Source organism: Mytilinidion resinicola (assembly GCF_010093595.1).
Source record: "Mytilinidion resinicola strain CBS 304.34 unplaced genomic scaffold BDZ99scaffold_6, whole genome shotgun sequence".
Taxonomy (NCBI): Eukaryota; Fungi; Ascomycota; class Dothideomycetes; order Mytilinidiales; family Mytilinidiaceae; genus Mytilinidion; species Mytilinidion resinicola.
In genome coordinates, this window is record NW_022985442.1 from 1,175,992 (window position 1) to 1,199,084 (window position 23,093).

Genomic DNA, 23,093 nt, shown 5'->3' on the forward strand with positions numbered 1-23,093 from the left:
CTCTGGTTTATGCGTCTTGGCGGTGGTTGCAGGGGGCAATTCCACGTCTCGTTGGCAGCGCAGAGGAGGGGATGTCGGCGGCGGCACACGTGGTATTCGTCTTGCAGACTGAAAGAAGGTCAGTGGTCAATCTCGGGGTTGCTGGGACGCGCGCGATGGTGTTTTGGCATTGTGCGAGGCGGCGTGTGGGCGGCGTTGGATTCGATGATGTCGGGCACGTTGCCCCAGAAAAGACGTTGTTTACTTCGTTGGCGGGCCTCTCGCACCGACCCACCTCCTCCACATCCCACCTCGCTGCCTACCTACACGTCGCCCTTTCACCAGTCTCGCCTCAGTGATACCCATACCCTCTGCGCTTTGTATTATTGCATCTATTGTCGCATAGTTTCCACCATCTCTGCCGCTGCCCGCCAAACGCACCAGCCTCACTGCTTTGCGTCGAGATTGCTTTATAGCACCACCACAGTTGTATGTGAATTGCGCCTTCTTCGACCCCCTCCCCAAATACTCTACACCCATATGGCCACCCGGTCTTTTGTATCTTACTACCTCCTATCACCATGCGCAAGCGCTGGCTCCGTCGACTGACCTCACGAATAGGCCTCTCATCGTCTCCAAGAAGCCCCGACTCCACGGGCCCTCCGCCCAGTAGCCCCCAATCGAAGAAGTCCACACGTAAATTCACCATGGCAGACGCCGAGCCTGAAGACTTCAGCGCCCTTCCGCTACCAGACCGCTTCACCCACAAGAACTGGAAAGTTCGGAAAGAAGGATATGAAGCCGCTGCCAAAGAGTTTGATATCGCCCAGAGCGAAGCCGATCCTCTGGTCAGACAGTTCATTCAAGATTCTGGAATATGGAAAGGCGTGGTAGCCGACTCCAACGTGGCCGCACAGCAGGAAGGCTTAGGCGCATATTGCTCATTTCTACAGATTGCTGGAGAAAAAGGCTGCACGCGGTAAGCTCGCTTGAAAGTCTTGCATCCCTAGGCGACTGTATTCTTATGTTTGTACAGGACGCGAAGCCACACCATAGGTCCTATCGTCGAAAAGGGACTTGCCGCAATGCGCCCGGCTGCGAAACAGAAGGCCCTCGAAGCACTAATGCTATTAATTGAGCTCGACAAGGCCGACCCTGTCATCGAAGAACTCCTCCCAATGCTCTCTCACAAACAGCCAAAGGTCATCGCCGCGACACTGTCCGCGTTAACCTCGATGTACCATGCATATGGCGTCAAGACAATCGAGCCGAAGCCATTGCTGAAGGTCTTACCTAAGCTCTTCGGCCATGCGGACAAGAATGTGCGCGCCGAGTCGCAGAACCTGTGTGTCGAGTTTTATAGATGGCTCAAGGAAGCTATGAAGCCCCTTTTCTGGAATGATTTGAAACCCATCCAACAACAAGATCTGGACAAGCTATTCGAAAAGGTCAAGGACGAACCTCCACCAAAGCAGGAGCGGCTTCTACGTTCTCAGCAGGCCATCAAGGAAGCAGCACCAGCTGCAGCCGCGGAGGAGGAATATGAGGAGGAAGAGGAAGCGGCTGTTGATCTAGAGCCGGAGTTCAATCCCATCGATGTCACTGCAGCGATTCCCAGTGACTTCGGAGATCGACTAGCCTCATCCAAATGGAAAGACCGCAAAGAAGCTTTGGAAGATCTCCATAAGGCCATCAACCATCCAGCAATCCAGGACGCAAATTTCAACGAGTACATGAACGGATTTGCGAAGAGCATGAAGGACGCAAACATTGCAGTAGTCACAATTGCTGCAAACTGCGTAGAAACCTTTGCGAAGGGCTTGAAAAAGAACTTTGGTAAATACAGATCAACTGTCATGGGCCCAATGATGGAGAGATTGAAGGAAAAGAAGCAATCTGTCACGGACGCTATTGCCGCCGCACTGGATGCTGTTTTCATGGCGACGAAATTGTCAGACTGTCTCGAAGAGATCTTGGAGTTTATGAAACACAAGAATCCACAAGTCAAGCTCCAGTCGACTCTCTTCCTCATCAGATGTCTCAAAACTACGCGCGAAGCCCCACAATTACCAGAAGTGAAGTCAATGGCAGAAGCATCGACGAAACTTCTTACCGAGTCACAGGAAACGCAGCGATCTGCAGGTGCCGAGGTTCTTGGTACGCTTTGGAAGATCATGGGTGATAGACTCATGATGGTACACTTAGAAGGCCTGGACGAAATCCGGAAGACAAAGATCAAAGAGTACCATGAGACAGCGGAGGTCAAGGCGAAATACAAACCAAAGGCCGCTGCTCCACCTCCCAAGGCTGCCGCCGCCGCTCCTGCGCAGAAAAAGATGTTTGGACAAAAGAAGGCGAATGCGGCCGCAGCAGCCGCAAAACGCCCTGCGCCACGCGCCGCACCACCGCCGCCGGTAGAAGAACCAGCGGCACCTCTGGCACCACAACCAACAGCCCGTCCCGGTGTATCCAAACTAGCGCCTCCTAAATCTGGTCTCGCACCTCCAAAAGGCGGACTCAGACTACCAAACAAGAGTTCAGGGATTGCCGCTGCATCACCTAGACGAGCAGTCGTCTCACCTCCACCAGAAGAGTCCGCACCACCACCGCAACCCAAACTCGGTCTTGCCGGTCGCGGTCTTGCAGGGAGACCACTAGGCAAGCCCGCGCCGCCACCAGCCGAATTCGCCGCACCTCCCCCACAGAATAATGGCCTCGCCGCTGTCGAGCGCGCCGAACTCGAGGAGCTTCGCGGCGAGGTTGAGCACCTCCGTCGCCAGCACGGAGAGTGGCGGTCCGAACGCACTAGATTGACCTCTCAAGTCCACGAACTCCAAAACCAGAACGCCCAGCTCATCGAGGACCACACGAGGGACGTGCTTTCCATCAAGGCGAAAGAGACACAGTTGGTTCGCGCGAGAAGCGACTACGAGTCTGCAGAGCAAACAGTCCAAAATCAGCAGCGCGAGATGGACCGCTTGAAGCGTGAGCTCAGTCGCCAGGTGCGGGTATCAAGCCCCCCGCCCCAGGATTTCAGCGACGCGATCTACGCCGAAACAGGTGTCAACGGCGGCGCCGGAGGGCGCTTTGGAGATTCAGGCTACGGCGGTGCTATTTACGGTCGACATCGCGCAGCAGTGCAGTCACAGAGCCCGAGCGACGAGGGTAAGGAGAATGTCGACTCAGATAACTTCACAGCACAGAGAGACGCGAAACAGAGTCCGAGAATTAGCCGGGAACGGACGGCGCCATCTGCCACTGCGAGAAGCTCGCAATCGAGCAGATTGGGCAGTGGGACGGCGGGCCGAATGACTCCTCCAGATACGATTGGAGGTGCGGCAAACGGAGCGGAGAGCTGGAAGCGTGCAGCGGAAGTTACACAGAATCTGAAGGCCCGGATCGAGCTGATGAAGGTATGTTGATATTTGCTTAGAACGCGTCTGCTTAAGCGGTCCAGGATCTCTGAACATTACACTAATGGTTACTGCAGGCTAAGCAAGGACTCGGTAGGACGCCATCGCAGTCGTGAGCGAAGCGTGATGTGTGAGTTTTTGTGTGTAACGGAATCAATTCGCGGAGTCAGGTGTCAGGTTTGCGTCGTGAGCGAAGACTACGATGAATTTCCGGTGTAAACCAGCCTGCTTCCTTTCAAAACTCCTCTCTGCTTCTACCAACGCATTGGGCTTGCGTAGAAGCATCAATCATTTCTGGTGTTCGGTGGGGTTTGGGTTTCAAAGAAGACTTCGTTGCCTTTTGTGCTGAACAGTCTTCCTTGGACGACATGGGAGATGACGGTGGGACTATCAGATATCCTAGTAATGCATGCAGCGAGTTTGGTTATTTTTTGTTAATTCGAGATCTTGGTGTGAAAGACGGCAGTCTGCCTCGCTCAACATATTCTAACGCATCAATTCCGAAGACACTTGTCGCCACCCCTCTGATTTGTCATGTTTAGGATTGTAGGGTCTTGTCTGAATTACTCACAATGCGCCGGAGTGCCTCAGACAGTGGCAAGCAAGAGTTCCGAGAGTCTCGTCTAGGTACTGTATTCCTCGCGAGCGGTCTAGATAAGATGGAAGATCGTGATTCAAGAATACAGGGAGAAAGTGAAGTACAGGTCGGCGGTCTTGGAACCAGTCGCTTATTCTGCCCCTGATTAAGCCGTTGATGATGGTATCGTGGGTGATGTTACTAGAGCAATTCACCCCTTTTTCATTTCGTCACGTGCTCGGTTCGGGCGTAGCGCGATGTTTAGAGGTAGTCCATTGACTGTTGACACTGGATGGGAGATGTGGCAATGCTTTAAGATGACTGGAGGTTGGTGTTGAGGTCCTCGTCACATTGCTAAACCCCTTTCTGAACAGAGCGAGAACAGAAATAGAAATACTGCCAAGATACCGCCAAGGGTTTTGGTATCTTGGCGTTTCTCGAAATGCCAAGCTACCACAACCTTAAGATTTCCTGCAACGATAGGGACTTATAGAGCTAAATGAGTAAGGGAATACGTCTAGAGACTCATGTAATTGAGGAGGAGAAACGCTGCTCGAAAGTAACACATTTTGGAGGCCCTTGAGAAGATAGACCGCCACCGACAGGGACCACCAGCAAGACCTCACAAGCTCGATACGCTACGACACCCATGCAGTGATCCCGCACCCGGAAACCGCGGCGTAGACGCTGCCGCAGACGCAATTGCCAGGTCAGTCTCTGGTTCTGGGTCCGACCAGGATCGGACCGCCGGGTGAATACCGACTAGGATTAAGTTTGGTTCGGGAATCCCAAAATCTGGGTTGAGGTTAGGATAAAGTTGCGCTGGAAGCACGGTTCGGGTCGATCACGACGTTAGTTTCGCCGAGGGCGCTCGACGACGTGCTAAATTCTTGAAGATGATACTGACGAGATGTGGTAGCTAACTTTCTATTAAGATATTCTTCGCCATTCTACTGCAATAGTATATATTATAGATCCTATACTTCGCGAGCGATCTTCTAGAGACTCGCAACACGATACTTAGCTTTATCGTGCTTTTATTCCTCCCCTCACGTTTGCATCCATTCAGTCGTCTAAGAAAAGCAAGAAACCAGAACTACTGTAGGATTCCACCATGCTTGCGGCACGCTGTCTTAACTGATGCAGGCGTCGTCGTCGATTTGATGGTGTACCTAGGACGGTATTAACTTCGGAACTCGCGGGATATCGTAGGCTTAACTTACGTAGTAGTGCGGGTGACGGTTGTAAAAGAGTAAGCGAGGGTATAGATGGTCTTGCTCTTTGTGGGCGTAGGGGCAGTTACGGTCACAACGGGTAGCACTAGAAGGATCAGTCACGCAAACATTAAGATTCAGGGTGCGTGAGCGTACCTGTGACACCGTTTGCCACGGTCACGGGGCTTGGTGTTAGAGTAGATGTCGTGTTGACGCCGGCTGTGCAAACAAAGAGTCAGTATACGTTCAAGTTAGAGAATCTTGGGGCTCTCTTACTAGTCAAGGTAATCGTGGTTGCAGGAGCAGTGCTGCCGTGGTTAGCTTTTAAAACGTTGATGATGTATAATGTTGCGCTTACCTAGTTGCCGTTTCGGTGGTCCAATCCGAGGTGGTCGAATCTGGGACTAATTAGTGACGGTTTCATGAGGAACACAAGGTAGTTTCAACGAAGCGCACCTGTGACCACGAGTGGCTGTGCGTCCGGAGCGCGTGCCTCCAGATTTCTCGCCGCAAGTCTCGCCTTGCGCTCCTTGAGGTACTTGGCCATGTCGAATTCGCCTGCGTTATTGTCGATGCGGCGGAATAGCCTTGCCGCCGGGGTCGACAGAGCGGCGGCTGTGGCCACGGTTGGTGTGATTGTGCAGGTCGGGTCAGCTGTAGTTGCCCTTGTTGGCGAAAGACAAGAGGCTGTGACAGTCTTGGTGGCTTTGGCGATCGCGAGACTTCAGAGGACTTAGCAAATGATCAAGGGCATGAACAAAACAATCACGTACGTATACTTTGTAAGCTTAAAAGTGTAGAGCGTCTTCGTGGTCGTCGACGTAACTTTCTTAGGCGTGACCCTTCCAGGAAATTAGCATCATCTAAATTATACAACCAGGCGAACATACGTAGTTGTCGGCTTCACGGTTACAGATGCGGTGGTTACGGTCCTGCAGCTGTTTAGCATAACTCCTCGGACGGAGGATTGGAGAGTAGGGGACGCAGGATGGCATACACAGGGTTTAGCGTTGATGTCGAGGTGTCTGTGGTGGTAACAGTACTGTTGACGACTGGCGTTGTGGTTATAGTATTGGTCACTTCGTATTGACTTAGTGCTCTGCATTCATCACTCTAGGAGGTTTTCTGGAATACCTGTGGGTGTGTACTAGATCGCTCATTAGTAACGACCTGCGTAGATAATAAGCTGGGAAAACATACTGTGCTTGTATTTTGGGGCCCGACGGATAGCTCAAAGTCACGCTCATAGGCAATTGGCGCATCATTGCCATTGTTGCTGAGGATCAGGATTGACCACGGACCTGACCATAATTGGTCCTTGTCCAAAGGGCTGTAATAGTTAGTGCTCTGCATTCCAGCTACATGGATTTACTGCTTACCAAGTTGACAGCTCGTCCGTATCATCCGGCTGGAGGTTAGTATCCGTGCAGAGGTATTGGTCGCCATTTGGATCGACGAAGACATTCGTGGCGGTATCATTATCGCAACCTTCACCATTAGTTAGTGATATTTCAAGAGTCTTCTTTCGGTCAATCACCTTCAAACTGCGACACAAACGTGAATGGATCACTGGATAGGGAATTTTGGAAGTATGAACCTCCATCTTGAAAGTCCATGCCAAAAGACACGCAATCCGCCAAAGCTGAGCGAGCCGTCAAGGCCAACAGGCCTATCCGGCAAGCGAACGTCGAGAGGGAATGCATACTTAGCAACAGTCTCAATTGATGTTTTTTGAGCGGAAAGAAAGAGAAGAGCTATCTGGAAAAGGAATGCTAAAGTAGGAGTGCTCGTGAGTGATCGACGCGAGCCCAAACTTTTAAAGATCGGACTGGCATCAAGGTAAGCTAGCTATGTAAGTACTCCACAAGCATGCAGGATCGAACGACTACGATAGATGCGGCTTGACGCTCGCCGAACCCCGTCTTTGAAGCAAGCACTGCCCGGCAGCAGCTTCGGACAATGCAGTGTCAGCTAGGATAAGCTTTTTTTTTTGGTCGCCTTGCGGCTTGGGCTTCGAGGACGTGGACGTGTAAACGAACAGCCATCGGTAGTCTGGGCTACAAAGCCTTGTAGCTGAAGCTGGACCGCATTGGCGGACGGTTCCACAACAGTCTCCCGGGACGGCCCACGAGATCAGCATGTGGGCAGAGGAGGTTCACCCACGATGCCTGTGGACGGTGAGAGATGATAGGCGGCATCGCGTTGAATCAATAAAGTGTTGGTGGGGCTCTGGCGTCGGATCGCCTACAGTCGAAGTGGCTTGCCCGCTCGGCAGGGGTGAACTGATTGTCGTGACGCCGGATTAGGGCTGCTGCAGGACAACCCGTACCCTGCGACAGTCGTGGCGATGACGAGAGCGCTGAGAGCCAGCATGTTGCGCCATATTCCATGCCTGCCGCCCGCTTCTCCGGATTGACTCCGTAGGGCCAGACTCTATTTTCGGACCTATCTTGATGGGGTTGAGTCTTTTCGAAACGTAGGCTGGGGCCACATCTGCACAGTGGCGTCTGACGTACTAGAAGCTTATCTTTGGGAAGGAACTCGAAATCATTCTTCCGAAGCCGTGGCAGGTGCCAGTGACAAGTGTAGAGGGGGAAAGCCTTCATGGCTGAAGGCTTTGCCAGCTGTCACTGTATCCTGCAGGCGGTTCTGCGGCTGCAGGAGTCAGACAGCGCCGCAAAGCTGCATCTCGCAGAGACTCGGGACGGGGCTCGGGTCAGAGCTAAGAGGTGGTGGACAGACGAATGATCGGGTCCGGCTGCGGGAGGATCTATTCGCCGATTGGCGAAGATGTGAAGCTATCGCGAAAGCTCAAGCAACGATCGGAGGGGGAGGTGGGGAGCCATGGCCAGTGGCGCACTGCTGCACCCTGCGCAAGCCACAGGCCGTGTTGAGAAGCGGTAGCGACTCCACATATGCCCGTTGGTGCAGCGAGCAAACGAGGGCTGGCTGGTAGGCGGCGGGCGATGGGACAATGCCATGGTCAGTCAACGTGAATGGCGAAAGGCAAAGGGCCTGGCGGGACAGGGGGCCAATCTCCCGCGATCTTCCCGGGGTCAGATGCATCTAGCTCTAATCGGAAAGGCGCAACGGTTATTTTTACTTCTCTCCACCGCGACCCGGACCATAGGAACCCACCACAGGATCGTGATGAGAAGAATGCGATGCATCAGACACCGATCAAGCGTACGCTGCTCAATCCCGCTCTCCACGGCCCCGCTGCACGTCTTGCACCATACCATCGATTCGTCGCGGCTCCGCCGGAGTCCTGATGAGGCTTAGGCGCGTATTGTGCCACATACCACCCCGTTACGTCGTCTTCCCTTGGACTTCGGGTTGATACGAACCCCTTCGCTGAACAAAATACGATGGCCTCGAGCTAGAGCAAAGCACGCAAACCACTGGAGTGGCAGAGTTTGCAGTTGTGTGTGGTGGGTTCCACGAGAGGGCCCCGGGCTGAGACTTGCAGCGTATGAGCATCGCGAGGCCAGCGTCTGGTGTTGAGGCCCAGCCCGCCGGCTCAGCATGCCAGGTCGTGGATTGTCCAGGGACCAGGCACCGATGTGAAGATCTCAGGCCCGTGCTGCGCGCATGTATGCGGGATCTCGCCTGTGAGTTTCCAATTACGGATCATGTATGTATTCCCATGCGCCAGCGGCAACTTTGGTGTTGCGTGCTCGTCTATTCAACCTCCTTGCAGCCTTCAATCATGCAGAACGGAACTCTTTCCTTTGGAGATCTTCCACGTCGGAAGCACTTAAGGTCCGAAATGGTGGCGTTGATTCTAGACTCATCGCTTCGCTATGTTCGCGTCACCGTCGTCGGGAGAAAACGTGCCTGTATTCCTGTGGCGGCATCATTTCTCCCTAGTGGGCGGACCGTCAACTAGTTCCAAACGACGCTGCGCCTTCAGGTCGGTAAACCGGGGAACATGATGCCGTGTAACGAATTCAGCCGTATCTGTCAGCTGCCCGAATCGAGACCGAAATAACGAGAGACAGAGTCTGAGATTCGTTCCTTGTACCTTGCTCAATACATAGTGTGTCTCCTTGCAGTGGGGAGGAGCAGTGACGAAGCAGGAAGCAGGCGATTGATGCCAGCAGAGAAGTAATCCCTCTGCGGATCAAATTCTCGTATCAGCCACTAAGTACAAGCTTCCGCAGTATTGTTGCCTGCAGCCACCTCTTGGTGGATCGCTTCCACTGGCTCGGTATCGGATTTCCTGGCTGGACCGCCTGCTGATGGCCCGCCAGAGGGGACAATGCCATAGGCCTTGCATATTTCGTGCCTTCTGTCAGCCTCAATCGGGGGCGCATCTACTTATTTCCCGGTCTCCACTGTATCTTCGCTTTCATGCAACGTTTCATTCCAGCCGTGGCAGTCTGGAAGACAGCAAAATCTGCCCATTCCGCCTTGGAGACCCGGTCACCACGCGAATTCGTGGCAATCTCGCCCTCTCATTCGCTGGTGGTGAAGCCTCTCTTTCGACGGGTCCTTGAGCCGTGTAACAAGCTTTTTTCAAATACCCCTCTTATTCTATTCCAGCTTACTTACCCCTGAAGAATATGCAGCCACTTCTGCCGGCCCCAACATCATGGATCGCGTAGCTACTCCGTACCCGATCCATGTGCCCAGGTGAGGTGGCAGGGCGGCATGTCGATGGCTGCTAGAGTCTAGGCATTTCTCCCAAATTGGCATTGGCATCAGCGCACGTCTACAGACGCTGAGAATTTTCGGACCCTACATGCGTATAGCATATATACCAGCTCCCTCCACTTATTGGAGTGCACTCAATCTCAGTTCAGCCAAGTTTTACACTTTGAAAGTCTTCTTCGTCTCAAAATCTTCCATCTTTTCTACCTCTAGACCATTGAGTGCGTGTACTTGTCATTCATTCTTCAGGCAATATGCGCGTGACGCAGTTGGTTGCCACCTGCCTTCTGGCCTTAGCGTCCACAACAAGAGCTACACAAATTCCCCAAGATCACATTTTATGGGGACCAGGCGGCTCTGCGGCGGCAACCCTTCATAATGTCCGTCGTGCAACTAGCTCGGTTGCTCCAAGTTCGACATCAAAGGCTGCCGATGCGGCTTGTACCAACGGACCAACTTCACGCAACTGCTGGTCAGGTGGCTATTCCGTCTTGACAGATTTTGATAAGAAATGGCCAACTACCGGCAACACGGTTTCATACACCCTGACAGTCACGAATACGACGTGTAATCCAGATGGGAACGGTCCTCGGATATGCTTTCTTTACAACGGCCAATACCCTGGTCCCACTATTACAGCTGGTAAGTGGTCCTTCCATGACATACTCTAGACGTCGCTTACTGATTCAACTAGACTGGGGAGACACTGTGCAGGTCACGGTTATAAACAAACTGACAGGAAACGGCACAGTCATCCATTGGCACGGCATCCGACAGCTCAACACTAATATAATGGATGGTGTCAACGGTATCACCGAGTGTAAGAAAAATCCCTGCGTCTAGCAAAGGTATTGAGTAATTTTGACTTACGAAAACAAGGTCCTGTCGCACCTGGTGACACTAAGGTATATACGTGGAAAGCTACCCAGTTCGGCACGACCTGGTATCACTCCCACTATTCCTCGCAATATGGCGATGGCCTCATTGGTGCCATTCAAATCAATGGCCCTGCATCTGCAAACTACGATGTTGATCTCGGCACTTATCCAGTCAATGATTGGTATTATAGTACCGCAGACCAACTTAACGTTATCGCTTCCAAGTAAGAGTTTCTGTACGTAATGGTAGTCCTAAGCGTATACTAATATTTCTTTCAGCAACCTTCAGTCGGGACAGGCCCCGCCGCCTGCGGATACGCTTCTCGTCAACGGCAAAAATAAGAGCCCGGGCGGCGCAGGAGCCTATGATCAAGTCACACTCACGAAGGGTAAGAAGTATCGCTTACGTCTGATCAACACCTCCGTAGACAACAACATCCGTGTCTCGCTAGACAACCACCAATTGCAGGTTATCACGTCCGATCTAGTTCCGATCAAACCGTATTACACAAATTGGGTGCTCCTAGCCATCGGCCAACGGTATGATGTGATTATCTACGCCAACCAGACCGTCGCCAACTACTGGTTCCGCGCAGAAGTTGCTACAGACTGCGCCAGCTCCAACAACTTCTATGGCCGTAGTATCTTTAGCTACACCGGTGCTACCTCTGGCGACCCAACGACCACCGCTTTTACATCACCCAGCGGCGGCTGCGTGGAGGACAAGACACTCGTACCCTGGGTCACGAACACGGTCTCCAGCTCGGACTTTCTCAAACAAGTCAGCAACCTTCAGGTCGACCTGACCGTCGAGCAGGTCACGACTAACGGGCAAAACATCGTCGTCTGGGGCGTGAATGTTTCCGCTATCGATGTTGATTGGCGCAAGCCGACACTACAGTATGTGAAGGATGGAAACACGTCGTATCCGGCGGTGTACAACCTGATCGAGCTGCCTACAGAGGGAATCTGGACATATTGGATTATCCAGGAGACACCAGGGACGAATGTGCCGATTCCGCATCGTAAGCCTTAGCCTTTTTCTGTCTTTCCATTCATCTTCCTGCTTTCCACTATCCTTCTACCTCTTTGACCCCCGCTGACCCAAATCCAGCCATACATCTCCACGGTCACGACTTCTACGTCCTCGGCACGGGTTCCGGCACCTTCGACATCAACTCCTCACCGTCGACCCTAACCTGGGCCAACCCTACCCGCCGCGATGTCGCCCTGTTGCCCGGCGGCGGCTGGCTGGCCATTGCATTCCCAACAGACAACCCTGGTGCCTGGCTTATGCATTGCCACATCGCATGGCATATCAGCGAGGGTCTCGGTGTGCAGTTCTTAGAGGCCAAGAGCCAGATCACGCTCCCCGGCTCTGACTGGGATACGCAATGTACGGACTGGAAGACCTATTATGAGAATCCGGTATATGAGAAAATTGATTCTGGGTTGTGAGTAGAAGCAGAAAAGGTTCTAGCGGTTTCGCGTGTTGTGTAAAAAGAAACATGGCTTCCGGGTTGGGTCTGCGGTAATGTGGGACTGTATAGGTTGAGGTAATGAGTATTATCCATTCTTGCTTGAGCTGCCTTCATGATATACTAGATGTAATACCGTGAATGAGAGTGAGTGATTTCGTGTCTCCAATACTCGAAGACTGAGGAAAATGCAGGAAAAGGGGAATTGAGGAGGTTCTCTTGGTTGACTTGACGTGTGGGGGCTCCAGGAGATTATATATTTGGAGCTATGAGAAGCTCTTGCGGCCAAATGAGCGAGTTTTCCTCGAGAGCGAGTTTCCCACCAATAACACATGCTTGGAAGTGGAGGCCGGGGTTGTAATCAAGCGCGGTCTATAGCTGGATGGAAAATGTCTGATCCCAACAGCAAGAGATTGGATTGGAACAAACTAGTAAGGCTACGAACAGTTACAAGATTCAATGCTACTCGGCATGTGCATGCTGGGAGTCTGTCCTAGTCACGTGATGGGGCCAACCAGGGGAAAGAAAAGTTGCACTTCTTCTTTCCAATTGCAACGTCGAGAAGGTGACTCACATTAACGACACGACCAGCTGCAATTCTGTGGACTCAGCGACTGGACGAATTAAATGGTATCTTAAGTTTGGCAGCATGTAATTTTGACTCAGCCAGGTGGAGAAAAGGACGATGGATGAAACTACTTAACTTTCTCGTCTGTCAATAGCAAGCAGACGTCTTATCACTACTGTAAGACTTCTTAAAATGGTAATGAATGAAGCAGAGACGTGGTGGCAGATGATGCGTTTTGACACTTGGTAGAATGTACTCCCGGAGCAGAGACTCTACAGTTCCGCCTTTCCACCCCAACGATCAGTTTATCCTTCAAAGACTGGCCCGGTGTGAGAAAGCATCATAATCGCTTCAATATCTGAGCTCAGTCCAAGCATTGTTGCTCGCAGGCCTGTTCACAGTTACTAGAATAGCTGTCGGGCTGGGCGAGTCAGCGGGAACTTGCGATAACGCAATATGCTGAAATGGGAGAGAGACATAGGAGGTTGGGAGAGACACAGATCTTTCAGATGGGTTCATTTCGTAGTTCTGATATTGACAAGAGTCTGGGATTTAGGAGAAGGTGTTGAGCTTAATACATGAAAAGAGAAGTGGTACAAGTCTGCGGTTATGGAGTGTACAAGGGGAAGTTTCTCCGCACTCTCATTCGATACATCATCACTAGCTAATCGTGTCGAATCGAGGTTGGATGGACGATTGAATAAGCGAGCAGAGAAAGGATAGAGACAGGAGACAGGAGAGAACAAAGCGCGGGAGCTGTCCGAAGTTTCACACAAGAACATCTTGTAGAAATCGGCCTACGACTCGACTGCTCGGTGTTTGTGCTTGCGCATCTAGAATATCCTGGGTTAGAACCGTCTATTATGGTAATATGCTTCTTTTGGGGTTGTTACTGAATACCATGTGAACGTACTCCAGAGTCACCCTTTTCATTTATTTTGATCTTTTCAACCCCAACTTTGGCCTATGTCGCGACCTCCGCAGTCTTCGAAACCGCACCACTCTTAGCCTCAAGCCTCACATTCATGTAATCCTCCCCCTTACTCGCCGCTACAATCTTCACATCCATATCTTTACTATCCGGCAGCGCATATCCATAATCTCTCGAAGTGATCATCGTCCGCCACTCTCCCGCATTGACTGGCTCGTACGGCGTCGTCTCGCCCTCCTTCACGATTGGCACAATCATCGTCGCTGGGTCCGGATGCACAAAGAACGCGGTACTGTACCGAGCTGGTAGCATCCCATCAGCCCTCGGCTCCATCAGTGGCATCATGACTCTATGCCTTGTAGATCGTAGCTTGTCGTTTGACAACCGCTGCAGCAGATCTGCGACATTGATAATGCAGGTGCCGCGCAGCGGCGTGGCCGGCGCAAACTTCCCATCGTGGAAGCGGTCAACTTCCAGTCCACCGACTTCGTCTTGGAAAAGAAGCGTACAGAGGCCGTAGTCGGTGTGTGGTTCGATGCGGTAGTTGCCCTCTTTCTCGAGGGTGGTTTTGGGGATCGACATGTAACGCAGGAAGCGCAATTGAGGGTCGGCGGCGGCGAGTTTGTCGTCCCAGTAGGTAGGGGCGATACCGAGGACTATGCAGAGGGCACGGAGGACCTCTGTAGCGAGGGTGAAGCATTTCTTTGGAGGTTATTACACAGGAGGATAGGTTGGTTACGTGGAGAGGTCGGAGGGAGGGCATACCTGGTAGAAAGAGTCTGCAAATTCTCGGAAGCCGTCTTCACCACCGGCTGCTGGACAAAGGTCGTTGTTGAATCGGCGGTGCTCGTAGCACTCTTTATGACTCCTGCCGCCCTTCGTGTCGCTTGACTCGGCACCATTCGCGGTATACCCCTGGCAGTAGGCTGCTGACACGACTTTGTCCTTCAACTTCTCTTCCTCTGGTCTATCGAAGAAGCGTTTGCTCTGAGATTGATATCAGACCGACTTGTCATGCAGGACACTAGGGCGGGAAACATACATATCCGAACATTTCGTCAATCTCCTCAGCAGAAATTCCAAACTCTTTCAAGTACACCCAGCCATAGGTATGGAAGGCATCGTACAGCTGTAGAGCTACTTTGGCTTTCTCTTCTTCACCTCCAGTCAAGATTGGTTGGAAGGAAACAACTGGAAACGGGAATTCGTCGTCGACGGCCATAGTGAAGATGATGCAAGAACTGGTTTATGTAGACCAGGGATGTGACGCTGTGTAATATCTTGTGCAACAGAACAGCCTTAGCTTTTGAGGAGTATATAAACGCTGCTCTCAATTCTAAGGAAATGTTGCGGAGGGGCAGCGTCACGTGAGCACCGTAAAGCTCAGGTTAGATGCAGAGAGGAGTACCGCTCAACTGTATATCGGCGTATTACGCAGGCACTGTTAGGAGAGGCAAGATTTCAGTCTTGGACTGTCAGCGCTGCTGGTGTCGTGATTCGAGAGTCAGGATCCAGGAATTCGCCGTCCGTATCGCAGCTGTTATCTTAGAAGCCACGTGCGGCTTCCTGTTATGGCTTCATGCAGGAAAGATACTCTATACTTCTCACGCTCATTCTCGTATAGCAAGATATTGGTGGGCAGTGCGAGGACATCTTCGCACAAAAGAGCGAGCCGTTAGAGCTGGTATCGTTGACCTCGCTGCCGCTGACAACATGGCTACTTTTGATACTGCCTCTGCATCGAACAGGCAAAAGCTGTCTATCGAAGACATCAGAAACCTCACGAAAGACCTCGGCATGCAGCTCCCAGACGAGCTATAGGAAGAATGGAGAGACCTAATCGCCTCGGTTCAAGACTCGATAGACATGATAGAGTCCTTACCGGACTATGTTCCTAGCGTTGGCTTGGAGCGATACCTACGACTTGATTTTCATCGGCCTACAAGGGAGAGCAACCCCGGAAATGCCTGGGCAAGGAAAGTAAAGATCGAAGGTACTCCGGAAGGTCCTTTGGAAGGCACCACATTCCGTTTGAAAGACAACGTCTGCGCAAAAGATGTACCAATGCTAGTTAGCACAGACGTAATCACCGACTACATTCCAAATGTTGACGCTAGTAAGCTCCCGAGCCGCATTCGTTTTGGTTTCCGGTAGGTCGAATGAGAGGGCGGGGTAATGCTAATGGGATTTCGCAGCGGTTGTAACAAGGATTCTGGAGGCTGGTGGGACTATTGTGGGTAAAGCAGGATGTGAGAATCTGTCTTTGTGCGCGTCGTTCTTCTAGGCCGCTACTGGGCCAGTAGAGAATCCGTAGGCGGAAGGGTACATTGCCAGCGGCTCATCTAGTGGCCGTGACAGTTGACTCATTGGTCGGAGCAGGACTACATTTTCGAACAGTGTTGGATCGTCTAGAACCGTCTGATAGGCGCTGCTTTTAGCAATTAAGCGCAAGCTGAGCCAGGGTAGATACAGACATTAGTAGGGACCAAGGGGGATCGATACGTTTTCCCAGTAGTTACTGTGGCCTGGTTGGTATGAAGACTACTTGGGGACTGGTGCTATGAATAGGTAAGGATATCTACCTAAGAGTTTGGCCTTCATTGACGCTGAAAAAGGCATGATGACCCACGACGCGGTACATGACTGACACCACTAGGCCGATAACGAGGACGGCTGAGCTGAATGATAAAGTATTTCAACTAATAGCTGGAAGAGACAGCATAGATGACAAGCAATTTGCTGCGCCGCTGCTTTATAGTTTATCAAACTACTCAGCGCCCCTCGGAAAAGGTATCTTGAAAGTAGGCTACATATGTGGGCAAAAGGAGGAGGCTTGGAGGGGGCGGGCTAGAATAGTGCTGAGCCCAACCACCCGATTTTCAACATGAAGGAGGGATTCAAGTTCGATAAAGTCTTAGACCCGCGCGTTCGCGATAAAGTTCTAGAAGCCACGAAGGTATTTGAATCGCTGGGTGCCGAGGTCATTGAGATATCAATCCCGTTGCATTCGATTGCAGGCATATCGTGAAATGCGCTCTCCGTCCTGCAGCTACTCAGCAAGACTCTCTTGGGAAAGCTTGTGGACGTCGCAATTTGTGTCTCACCGGACTGACTGAAAATTTGGCTCCACTCGACCAGTCCCAGTTTGATAGGGTATGTGTGACTCTCGTTTATTAATGGCGCTTCTAATCCAATAATGCAGATGTTTGCCGCATCCAAGTCCTCGCTTTTCTCTGGTCTCCTGGTCTGGTCCACAGAACACTTCCTTCTCCTTGACGAAAAAAAGTCAAGTCCTGAGGTTGTTGTTGCTTTATACCATGGAAATTTGGATAGCATGTGAGATGCACGTGACTTTCGGTGGCGACTCACTCCTGAGCGTGCCCGATGTGTGTTAGGCATTATACTCAATGTGTATGCTTCGGGGAGTTTTGGAAGAAGAAGTATCGGATCTAACTGCAGCGGTTGCTTCTGGGACTGTATAGAGCGGATGTGGTAGACGCGGAGGGTCCTATGTGTGGCACGATGTGTGGCACGCGGTCGGGCCTATAGGTGCACGCAGAGGGGGTAGGATTTAAAGAAGTATCGTCAGATAGGACCGTAGAGATGAGTTTCGGAAGTCTTGAAGTGAGTTTGTTGGACGTAGAGGGCGTTTGTATCATTGTATAGGACGCGGAGGCCGGGCGCGGAGTGTGACCTTGTGTCAGAACAAGTGTGGGATCGAACCGTTGAGATTACTTTTGGGGGCCACTTTAGGCGTATATGGTATACCCGCAGAGCCTTTTTTGCGAGACGCTGAGGGGTTCATGTGTGTAAGCGTAGGAGCTAGGGCTGTTGTAAGAATAGCGGAAGAACTATCAATGCAACTGTATAGAGGAGTTTTATGGGAACAAGTATGGGGGTACGGAGAGTCTTTTGTATGGGGTTGGTGGAGAGTCGGATTGAAAAGTCTTAAGAGTCAAGACTGAGTGACATGTATTGAAGTGACTCGACTCAGTTTACTCCTGTCTACTAGAAAACAAGGCCTACAATTTATAATTTGAGATGCGGACGCTAAGAAACCTTCCTAAAAGCAAAACGCCGGAATACACTCACTTATCCGTAGACAAAGTGGAAAGAGAAAGCAGACAGTGTGATAAAAGGAAAGAAACCTCGAAAGAAACACCATTATACAAATTTTCACCCATCGTCTAAACCCGCATCGTCGTAAACCTCCTCGCCAAACTCCCCACCCCATTTCCAAACGGACTGTGGCTAGTCGGGCTCTTGATACCCGCACTCTTAATCCCAATACTTTCCCTTCGCTCAAGCACCAACTTCTGCTCGTTTGCCGAGAAGAGCATCGCCTGCGCCGCAGCACCGCCAGGCGAGAAAGTCTCGTCGTCGATGAGTGCCTTCCTGCGTTCTGCAGACAGCGAGAAGCTGGTTGCCACACGTAGCGAGGGAATAATCCGCGAGTTGACCTTTTGCGCGAGACTCTTCTTGCGGGTCTTGGGCGTAGTAGACGTCAGGAGGAAATAACCCCCCTCGCCAGTAGTCGCGTTGGACTCGACCCAAACCGATGTGTACTTCCCCTCGCCAATTGCTTCGTGCACGAGGCAGGCTTTGATGAGGAGGAAGCCGTCGTGGGGGGCCATTTTGACCATAGTATTGTGCCAAGGGGTGGGGACGTGCAGGAGGTCGTCGGTCTTCTCGGGCGAGTAGTCGAGGAGGGAGGCGGTGGTGCGGCAGTTGAAGCGGGAGAGGAGATTGCAGCCGAACTTAGGGCCAGAGTTAACGTGGGCGTGAATCGAAAGACGGACGGAGGCAGGGAAGAGAAGCTCGCAGAGATTGGAGTAAGCTTGGTTGCGCTTGAGCATCTCGAAGGCGATTTTGGCGGCGAGCTTCTTTTGCTGAGATTTAGATTTCGACATCATGAAGCCGTTGTGGGAGAGGTCCTCAAGCATGAAGCGTGTGAAGCCGCGGTAGAGGGCCAGTGCTGCCTTGTCGCCGCTTTCAATTTTGTTGCGTAGGGCTGAGCCGTCGATGCCAAAGGCATGTACCATGAGCTTGCGGCACAGGTTGGCGTCCTCGGTGTGTTTGGTATTGACGTAGTTGGGGAGGTCAAGTTTAGCAACGGCAGAAGTAGGAGCGTCGAGTTCGCCGAGAGCAAAGAGGGCCGGTAAGCCAAAGAAGCCTATGCGGTTGGATTCGGGGCCCAACATGGCGTCCTTCATTTCGATGAGTTGAGAGCTGTAGGTGTCTACTACTTCGTCGTCGACGCCGACTGTGCTTGTCAGCATCCTCTCTCTAGAAAGACTTGCAGGTACTTACTGTTGTCACTGAATACATGGCCATCAGACGCGATGAAACAACATGCACCCGGAGGGTAGATCTTCTCGATATCCTTCACGAAGAGGTAGAGACCTTTCAAACCAAGCTCCTCGCCCTTGTCTGGGCGTGTTCCAGCCACCTTGTTCAGAGAGGAAGACTTGCACGGGAATGCTGGGAGAATCATGTCGATCCTTTGCTTTCGAGATGTGAAGAGAAGGATCCTGTCCCTAAAGTAATCGCGGCCTCCGAAGTCCCATTGATCCCCATCGGCAATGTTTCGTAGCGTGTCCGAGAAGATATCGGTAATCGTGTTGGCCAGGTTCATCGCTTTCTCGTCTTCTTCTGGGAGGGGGTTGCAATGTGCAAGTCTCGCCGTATTCAAGACTAGTGAGACAGCCCACTCAGCAACAGCATCGGTGACTGGCTTCTTGAAGTATGAGTTGGGGAGTTTCAGGATGCCGCGAATCTGTGTCTCGTCCTCGAGTTGGGTCTCCCATATCTCAATTGTTTGTGAAGGTGTGACATAGCTGGAGTCTAGGGGGGTGACATCGACGCCTGTGGGATTGTCGACCTCGAAGGCGGTAAGAGAGGGGTTGATAGTGGTGATAGTCCTCTTGCCGGTAGTGACATTAGGCCGAATGAATTTACCCCAGTACGCTTCCCAGTCTTTCTCGACTAGAGGAGCTTCAGGGCCAAAGACGACGAGTAGTTTGCCTTCAACATCTCGGGTGTATTGGGCACGGATCTGATGATAAGGGGAATCGCCACGCTTGACTTCGACCATTATTGCGGTAGTATAGGTGAAACTGAACAGAAAAGAGTTATTTCACGAGAAGTGAGCAATTGATAAGTAGAAGAAGCGACGGGAAGACGGTGAAGTTGATAATGGATAGTCTTGGTCTGCTTCAGGAAACTATATAGCTATGCCCGAGGGTGCATTCTAGCCTCCCCAGCCCTCAGCTTCACCCTTCGAATTCAGACCACTGACAAGCGTTTGCAGCATCCTTGGCCGCCCACCGATACAATGGTCAATGGTCTATCAGGGCCTGCCAGCTGTTCCAGTCGCACACCTGGCTGCAGCCACGATGCCAAGGGCGGACGGGCCCAGCTCGCCGTTAGCATGCTGAGTCTGTCCTCGGCGACATGTCGGTGGTGCATGTCGGTCCCCGCACGCCATGTCTGGAACCCGTAGCGTGCACCGCCGCAGGTGCTTTTTGACGGATTAGGATTCGAGGTTGCTTGGGTGTGGGTTGTCGTGCGGTGTGGAGCCTCAGCCCTACAGCGGCTGGAGTTGCGGTCCAGCACGGCCGCGCCGATCGCACCATTCTTAGACCGCCGTTAATATGCGTTTCTTAGCTAATCGCAAGATTACAGCCTTACTTGGCAGCTGGCTCGCACAGTTCCTCGGTGATTGGTGAAGGGTGCATGCGTCCAGGCCAGTGGCTGGCGCGTTATTTCACATGCGACTGGCTGCAAAACGGAGTCAAGCTCAAAGTGGCTGGGCTACCAAGCAGTGAATTGCTAGGCGACCTCAGCTCATGTCGCTTCCGCTCCCTATGGCGTCTCCCCGACCCAACTCACAACGTCCAGCAGCTCCCAACGCAGCAGGAAGGCTTGAAGCTTGGGAGGGGGCTGAGATCTGCTCCTACTTGGCTCCCCCGGCGCACGCTCCGAGTTTTCCAGACCAGCCATGCACGCATACTCTAAAGCTAATTTCCATACCAAGATGCATTCCACAGCCCACGATACGGCTGTGCTTGCCCTGACCCCGCAGTCTGCAAGCGGCCGTCTCACGATGCTCACCGCAATGTCGACTCCCAAGCCCGCCTGAGATAAGTCCAAGACGCCCAGCCATTGATCCCATGCGCTGCATGGACTGGCCGCCGCGTGGGGCTGAGAGATGCTACGGGTCGAGGCGATGGTGCCGCAATAGGGCAGTCTGAGTTCTGTTTGAAAGGTATACGCCGTCTACCCGCCTTATCGCCCTTCCCCTCTTGTGTCTCTCCTCTCTCTCTGCTCCGTGTTCCATCACTCCACCATGGCAACTCCCTCCTCGGTTCCGCTGCAGCCAATCTACCCTCTGCAGAAAGTTCCGACCATCACCATTGGTCACGAGCCATCCTCCCCGGGCTATCATGGCCATTATTCCAACTACTCTTCAGTCCCTGCAGCTGAGCCTGCTATTGGACATCACCGCAACTCTTCCTCATTCTCTCTGCTTTCGCAGACTGAAACAAATGGCCCCACACCAGCTCGCGACTTCTCTGACTCTTCTCTCCTGCTCCCTCGAAGCGAGACTGAAGCTCCTTTGCTGAAACCCCAGAAGCCACCATATACAGCGTTCTCTGATGGCCGCCGCAAATTTCTCCTTGCCATTATTACTGCCGCTGCCTTCCTAGCTCCGGTGGCCGGAAACATCTACCTTCCAGCTTTGCCTCAGCTCTCCGTAGACTTCCGCGTTAGTCGTGTGGCCATCAACGCCACAGTCTCCATCTTCATGCTAGTCTTTGCTATCGCAGTATGTAATCGCCTATTTTTGCTTCTATCCCATTACTCAGACAGCTAATCTCTGCTAGCCTCTCTTTTGGGGGGCATGTGCAGACTTCATGGGCCGCAAGCCGCTGTACACCATATCGTTTCTGATATTCGTGCTTGCCAATGCCATTCTGATTTTTATTCCTGCCAACTATGGCGCCCTCTTCTTCTTACGTATTTTGCAAGCCACCGGCGCATCAAGCGTCGCCAGTCTAGGGGCAGGCACCATTGCAGACATGTACGAGCCAAAAATCCGAGCAGGAGCTATCTCAATGTTGGTGCCACTATCTACGACAGTACCACAGGTGCAAGTGACTAACACAAGTAGTTTCATGCTCGGTCCCCAACTCGGACCTGTTCTCGGCCCAGTCATCGGGGGAGCTATTATAGGTGGCACCTCATGGAGATGGATATTTGGCTTTCTCGCCATTCTAGGTGCCGCAATTTGGGTCTGGATGCTCTTCTGCCTCCCCGAAACACTGCGAGCAAAAGTTGGGAACTCAGCCATTCACGCCGACAAACCCTGGGTCGCATTCCCCAATTTCCATGCCCGCGCTCCTATCAAGCCAGGAACTATAATCATGAAGCGTCCCAGCGCGATGAATGTCTTCAAGCTGCTCAAATACCCCCCGATCGTGCTTGTCTCTGTCAACGTAGCAATCCTCTTCGGCTCTTATTACTGCGTCGCGGTCACTCTCCCCACCCGTCTTAGGTACGAATACCACTTCTCCGAAACCGCGATCGGCGTCGCATACATCCCCATTGGCGTTTCAATGATAGCCGGATCACTTCTCAGCGGCCGCTATTCTGACTGGGACCACACCCGTGCCCAACGCGCGAGCCCTGATGGGAAAGTGGCACCAGAGAACCGCATCAAGTCACAGCTCTTTGGCGTGGTACTTTTCCCGGTCGGCATCGAGCTCTATGGCTGGTCCTGCTACTTTGCGTTCCACCCCGCCGTCGTGCTAACGGCGACGGCCGTGGTCGGCTTCAGCATGAGCTGGGTCTTCGCGACGAACACTACATACATGACATTAGCTAAGCCAGGGCAAGCCGCCACCCTCGTCGCTATTGCCAGCCTCTTCCGCAATCCAGCCGCGTCCTTGGCCTCGCTCGTCATCGACCCTATTGTGACGAAGATTGGTATTGGATGGACGTTTCGCGGCCTAGCAGCTCTAGATATGAGCTGTATTCTGATTGTGATTGTCCTTATTTGGTACGGGCCGGGCTGGAGGAAGAATATAGAGGACGAAATGGCGGCGGAGAAGGCCAAAGCGGCGCCGAGTATGGGTGCAGGAGCTGTTGGAGTATCAGCGGTCAGTCTGGCGCCGTCGACGATGCAAAGGTGAGAGCGAACAAGATGGTGTCCGAAATAGAGCCTTGATTTTAGCGATCTGCATAGTCGGCGTTCTAAGGGGGTTCACTGTAACCATGATTTATATATATACTCTCGAATTGCCATGATTAGCGAGCAAATCATATTAATTTATCATCGCACATTCACTTCATTTCAATTATTATTACTCAGAAATGAGGTAAAGCTCCTTAAAGAATTAC

At 52.2% G+C, this 23,093-nt stretch overlaps 8 protein-coding genes across 8 annotated transcripts; 5 read left to right on the top strand and 3 right to left on the bottom strand.

The window, feature by feature from the left end:
• Positions 1–421: 421 nt before the first annotated feature.
• BDZ99DRAFT_413150 (uncharacterized protein) lies at positions 422–958 on the top strand (the record flags this gene model as incomplete). The annotated part of the gene is made up of 2 exons (XM_033716684.1): positions 422–468; positions 601–958. A coding segment is annotated over exon 2 (270 nt), but the record flags the coding sequence as incomplete, so codon positions are not given.
• Positions 959–1,164: 206 nt separating this feature from the next.
• On the top strand, positions 1,165–3,896 carry BDZ99DRAFT_461133 (uncharacterized protein). The gene is made up of 2 exons (XM_033719549.1): positions 1,165–3,392; positions 3,470–3,896. Exons 1-2 carry the CDS (start codon positions 1,215–1,217, stop codon positions 3,506–3,508), a joined length of 2,217 nt encoding a protein of 738 aa, XP_033579395.1. The 5' UTR covers positions 1,165–1,214; the 3' UTR covers positions 3,509–3,896.
• Positions 3,897–6,296: 2,400 nt separating this feature from the next.
• BDZ99DRAFT_383484 (uncharacterized protein) lies at positions 6,297–6,886 on the bottom strand (the record flags this gene model as incomplete). The annotated part of the gene is made up of 3 exons (XM_033715333.1): positions 6,297–6,513; positions 6,563–6,671; positions 6,721–6,886. 3 exons carry the CDS (start codon positions 6,884–6,886, stop codon positions 6,297–6,299), a joined length of 492 nt encoding a protein of 163 aa, XP_033579396.1.
• A 3,204-nt stretch (positions 6,887–10,090) lies between these two features.
• Positions 10,091–12,305, top strand: BDZ99DRAFT_439564 (putative multicopper oxidase, type 1; the record flags this gene model as incomplete). Its single annotated transcript, XM_033717660.1, has 5 exons — positions 10,091–10,478; positions 10,531–10,656; positions 10,716–10,938; positions 10,994–11,739; positions 11,829–12,305. 5 exons carry the CDS (start codon positions 10,091–10,093, stop codon positions 12,170–12,172), a joined length of 1,827 nt encoding a protein of 608 aa, XP_033579397.1. The 3' UTR covers positions 12,173–12,305.
• A 967-nt stretch (positions 12,306–13,272) lies between these two features.
• On the bottom strand, positions 13,273–14,975 carry BDZ99DRAFT_439567 (Clavaminate synthase-like protein). The gene is made up of 4 exons (XM_033717661.1): positions 14,734–14,975; positions 14,457–14,678; positions 13,674–14,393; positions 13,273–13,593 (listed from the first exon to the last, which is right to left on the bottom strand). The coding sequence occupies exons 1-3, from the start codon at positions 14,911–14,913 to the stop codon at positions 13,725–13,727; spliced, it is 1,071 nt and encodes a 356-aa protein (XP_033579398.1). The 5' UTR covers positions 14,914–14,975; the 3' UTR covers positions 13,273–13,593; positions 13,674–13,724.
• Positions 14,976–16,093: 1,118 nt separating this feature from the next.
• On the top strand, positions 16,094–16,618 carry BDZ99DRAFT_266475 (uncharacterized protein). The gene is made up of 2 exons (XM_033713851.1): positions 16,094–16,259; positions 16,307–16,618. Exon 2 carries the CDS (start codon positions 16,331–16,333, stop codon positions 16,577–16,579), a length of 249 nt encoding a protein of 82 aa, XP_033579399.1. The 5' UTR covers positions 16,094–16,259; positions 16,307–16,330; the 3' UTR covers positions 16,580–16,618.
• A 973-nt stretch (positions 16,619–17,591) lies between these two features.
• On the bottom strand, positions 17,592–19,785 carry BDZ99DRAFT_439572 (uncharacterized protein; the record flags this gene model as incomplete). Its single annotated transcript, XM_033717663.1, has 2 exons — positions 17,592–18,954; positions 19,002–19,785. 2 exons carry the CDS (start codon positions 19,783–19,785, stop codon positions 17,879–17,881), a joined length of 1,860 nt encoding a protein of 619 aa, XP_033579400.1. The 3' UTR covers positions 17,592–17,878.
• A 1,254-nt stretch (positions 19,786–21,039) lies between these two features.
• BDZ99DRAFT_507696 (dityrosine transporter A) lies at positions 21,040–23,032 on the top strand (the record flags this gene model as incomplete). The annotated part of the gene is made up of 5 exons (XM_033724268.1): positions 21,040–21,162; positions 21,328–21,519; positions 21,578–21,810; positions 21,865–22,679; positions 22,716–23,032. 5 exons carry the CDS (start codon positions 21,040–21,042, stop codon positions 22,883–22,885), a joined length of 1,533 nt encoding a protein of 510 aa, XP_033579401.1. The 3' UTR covers positions 22,886–23,032.
• Positions 23,033–23,093: the final 61 nt, after the last annotated feature.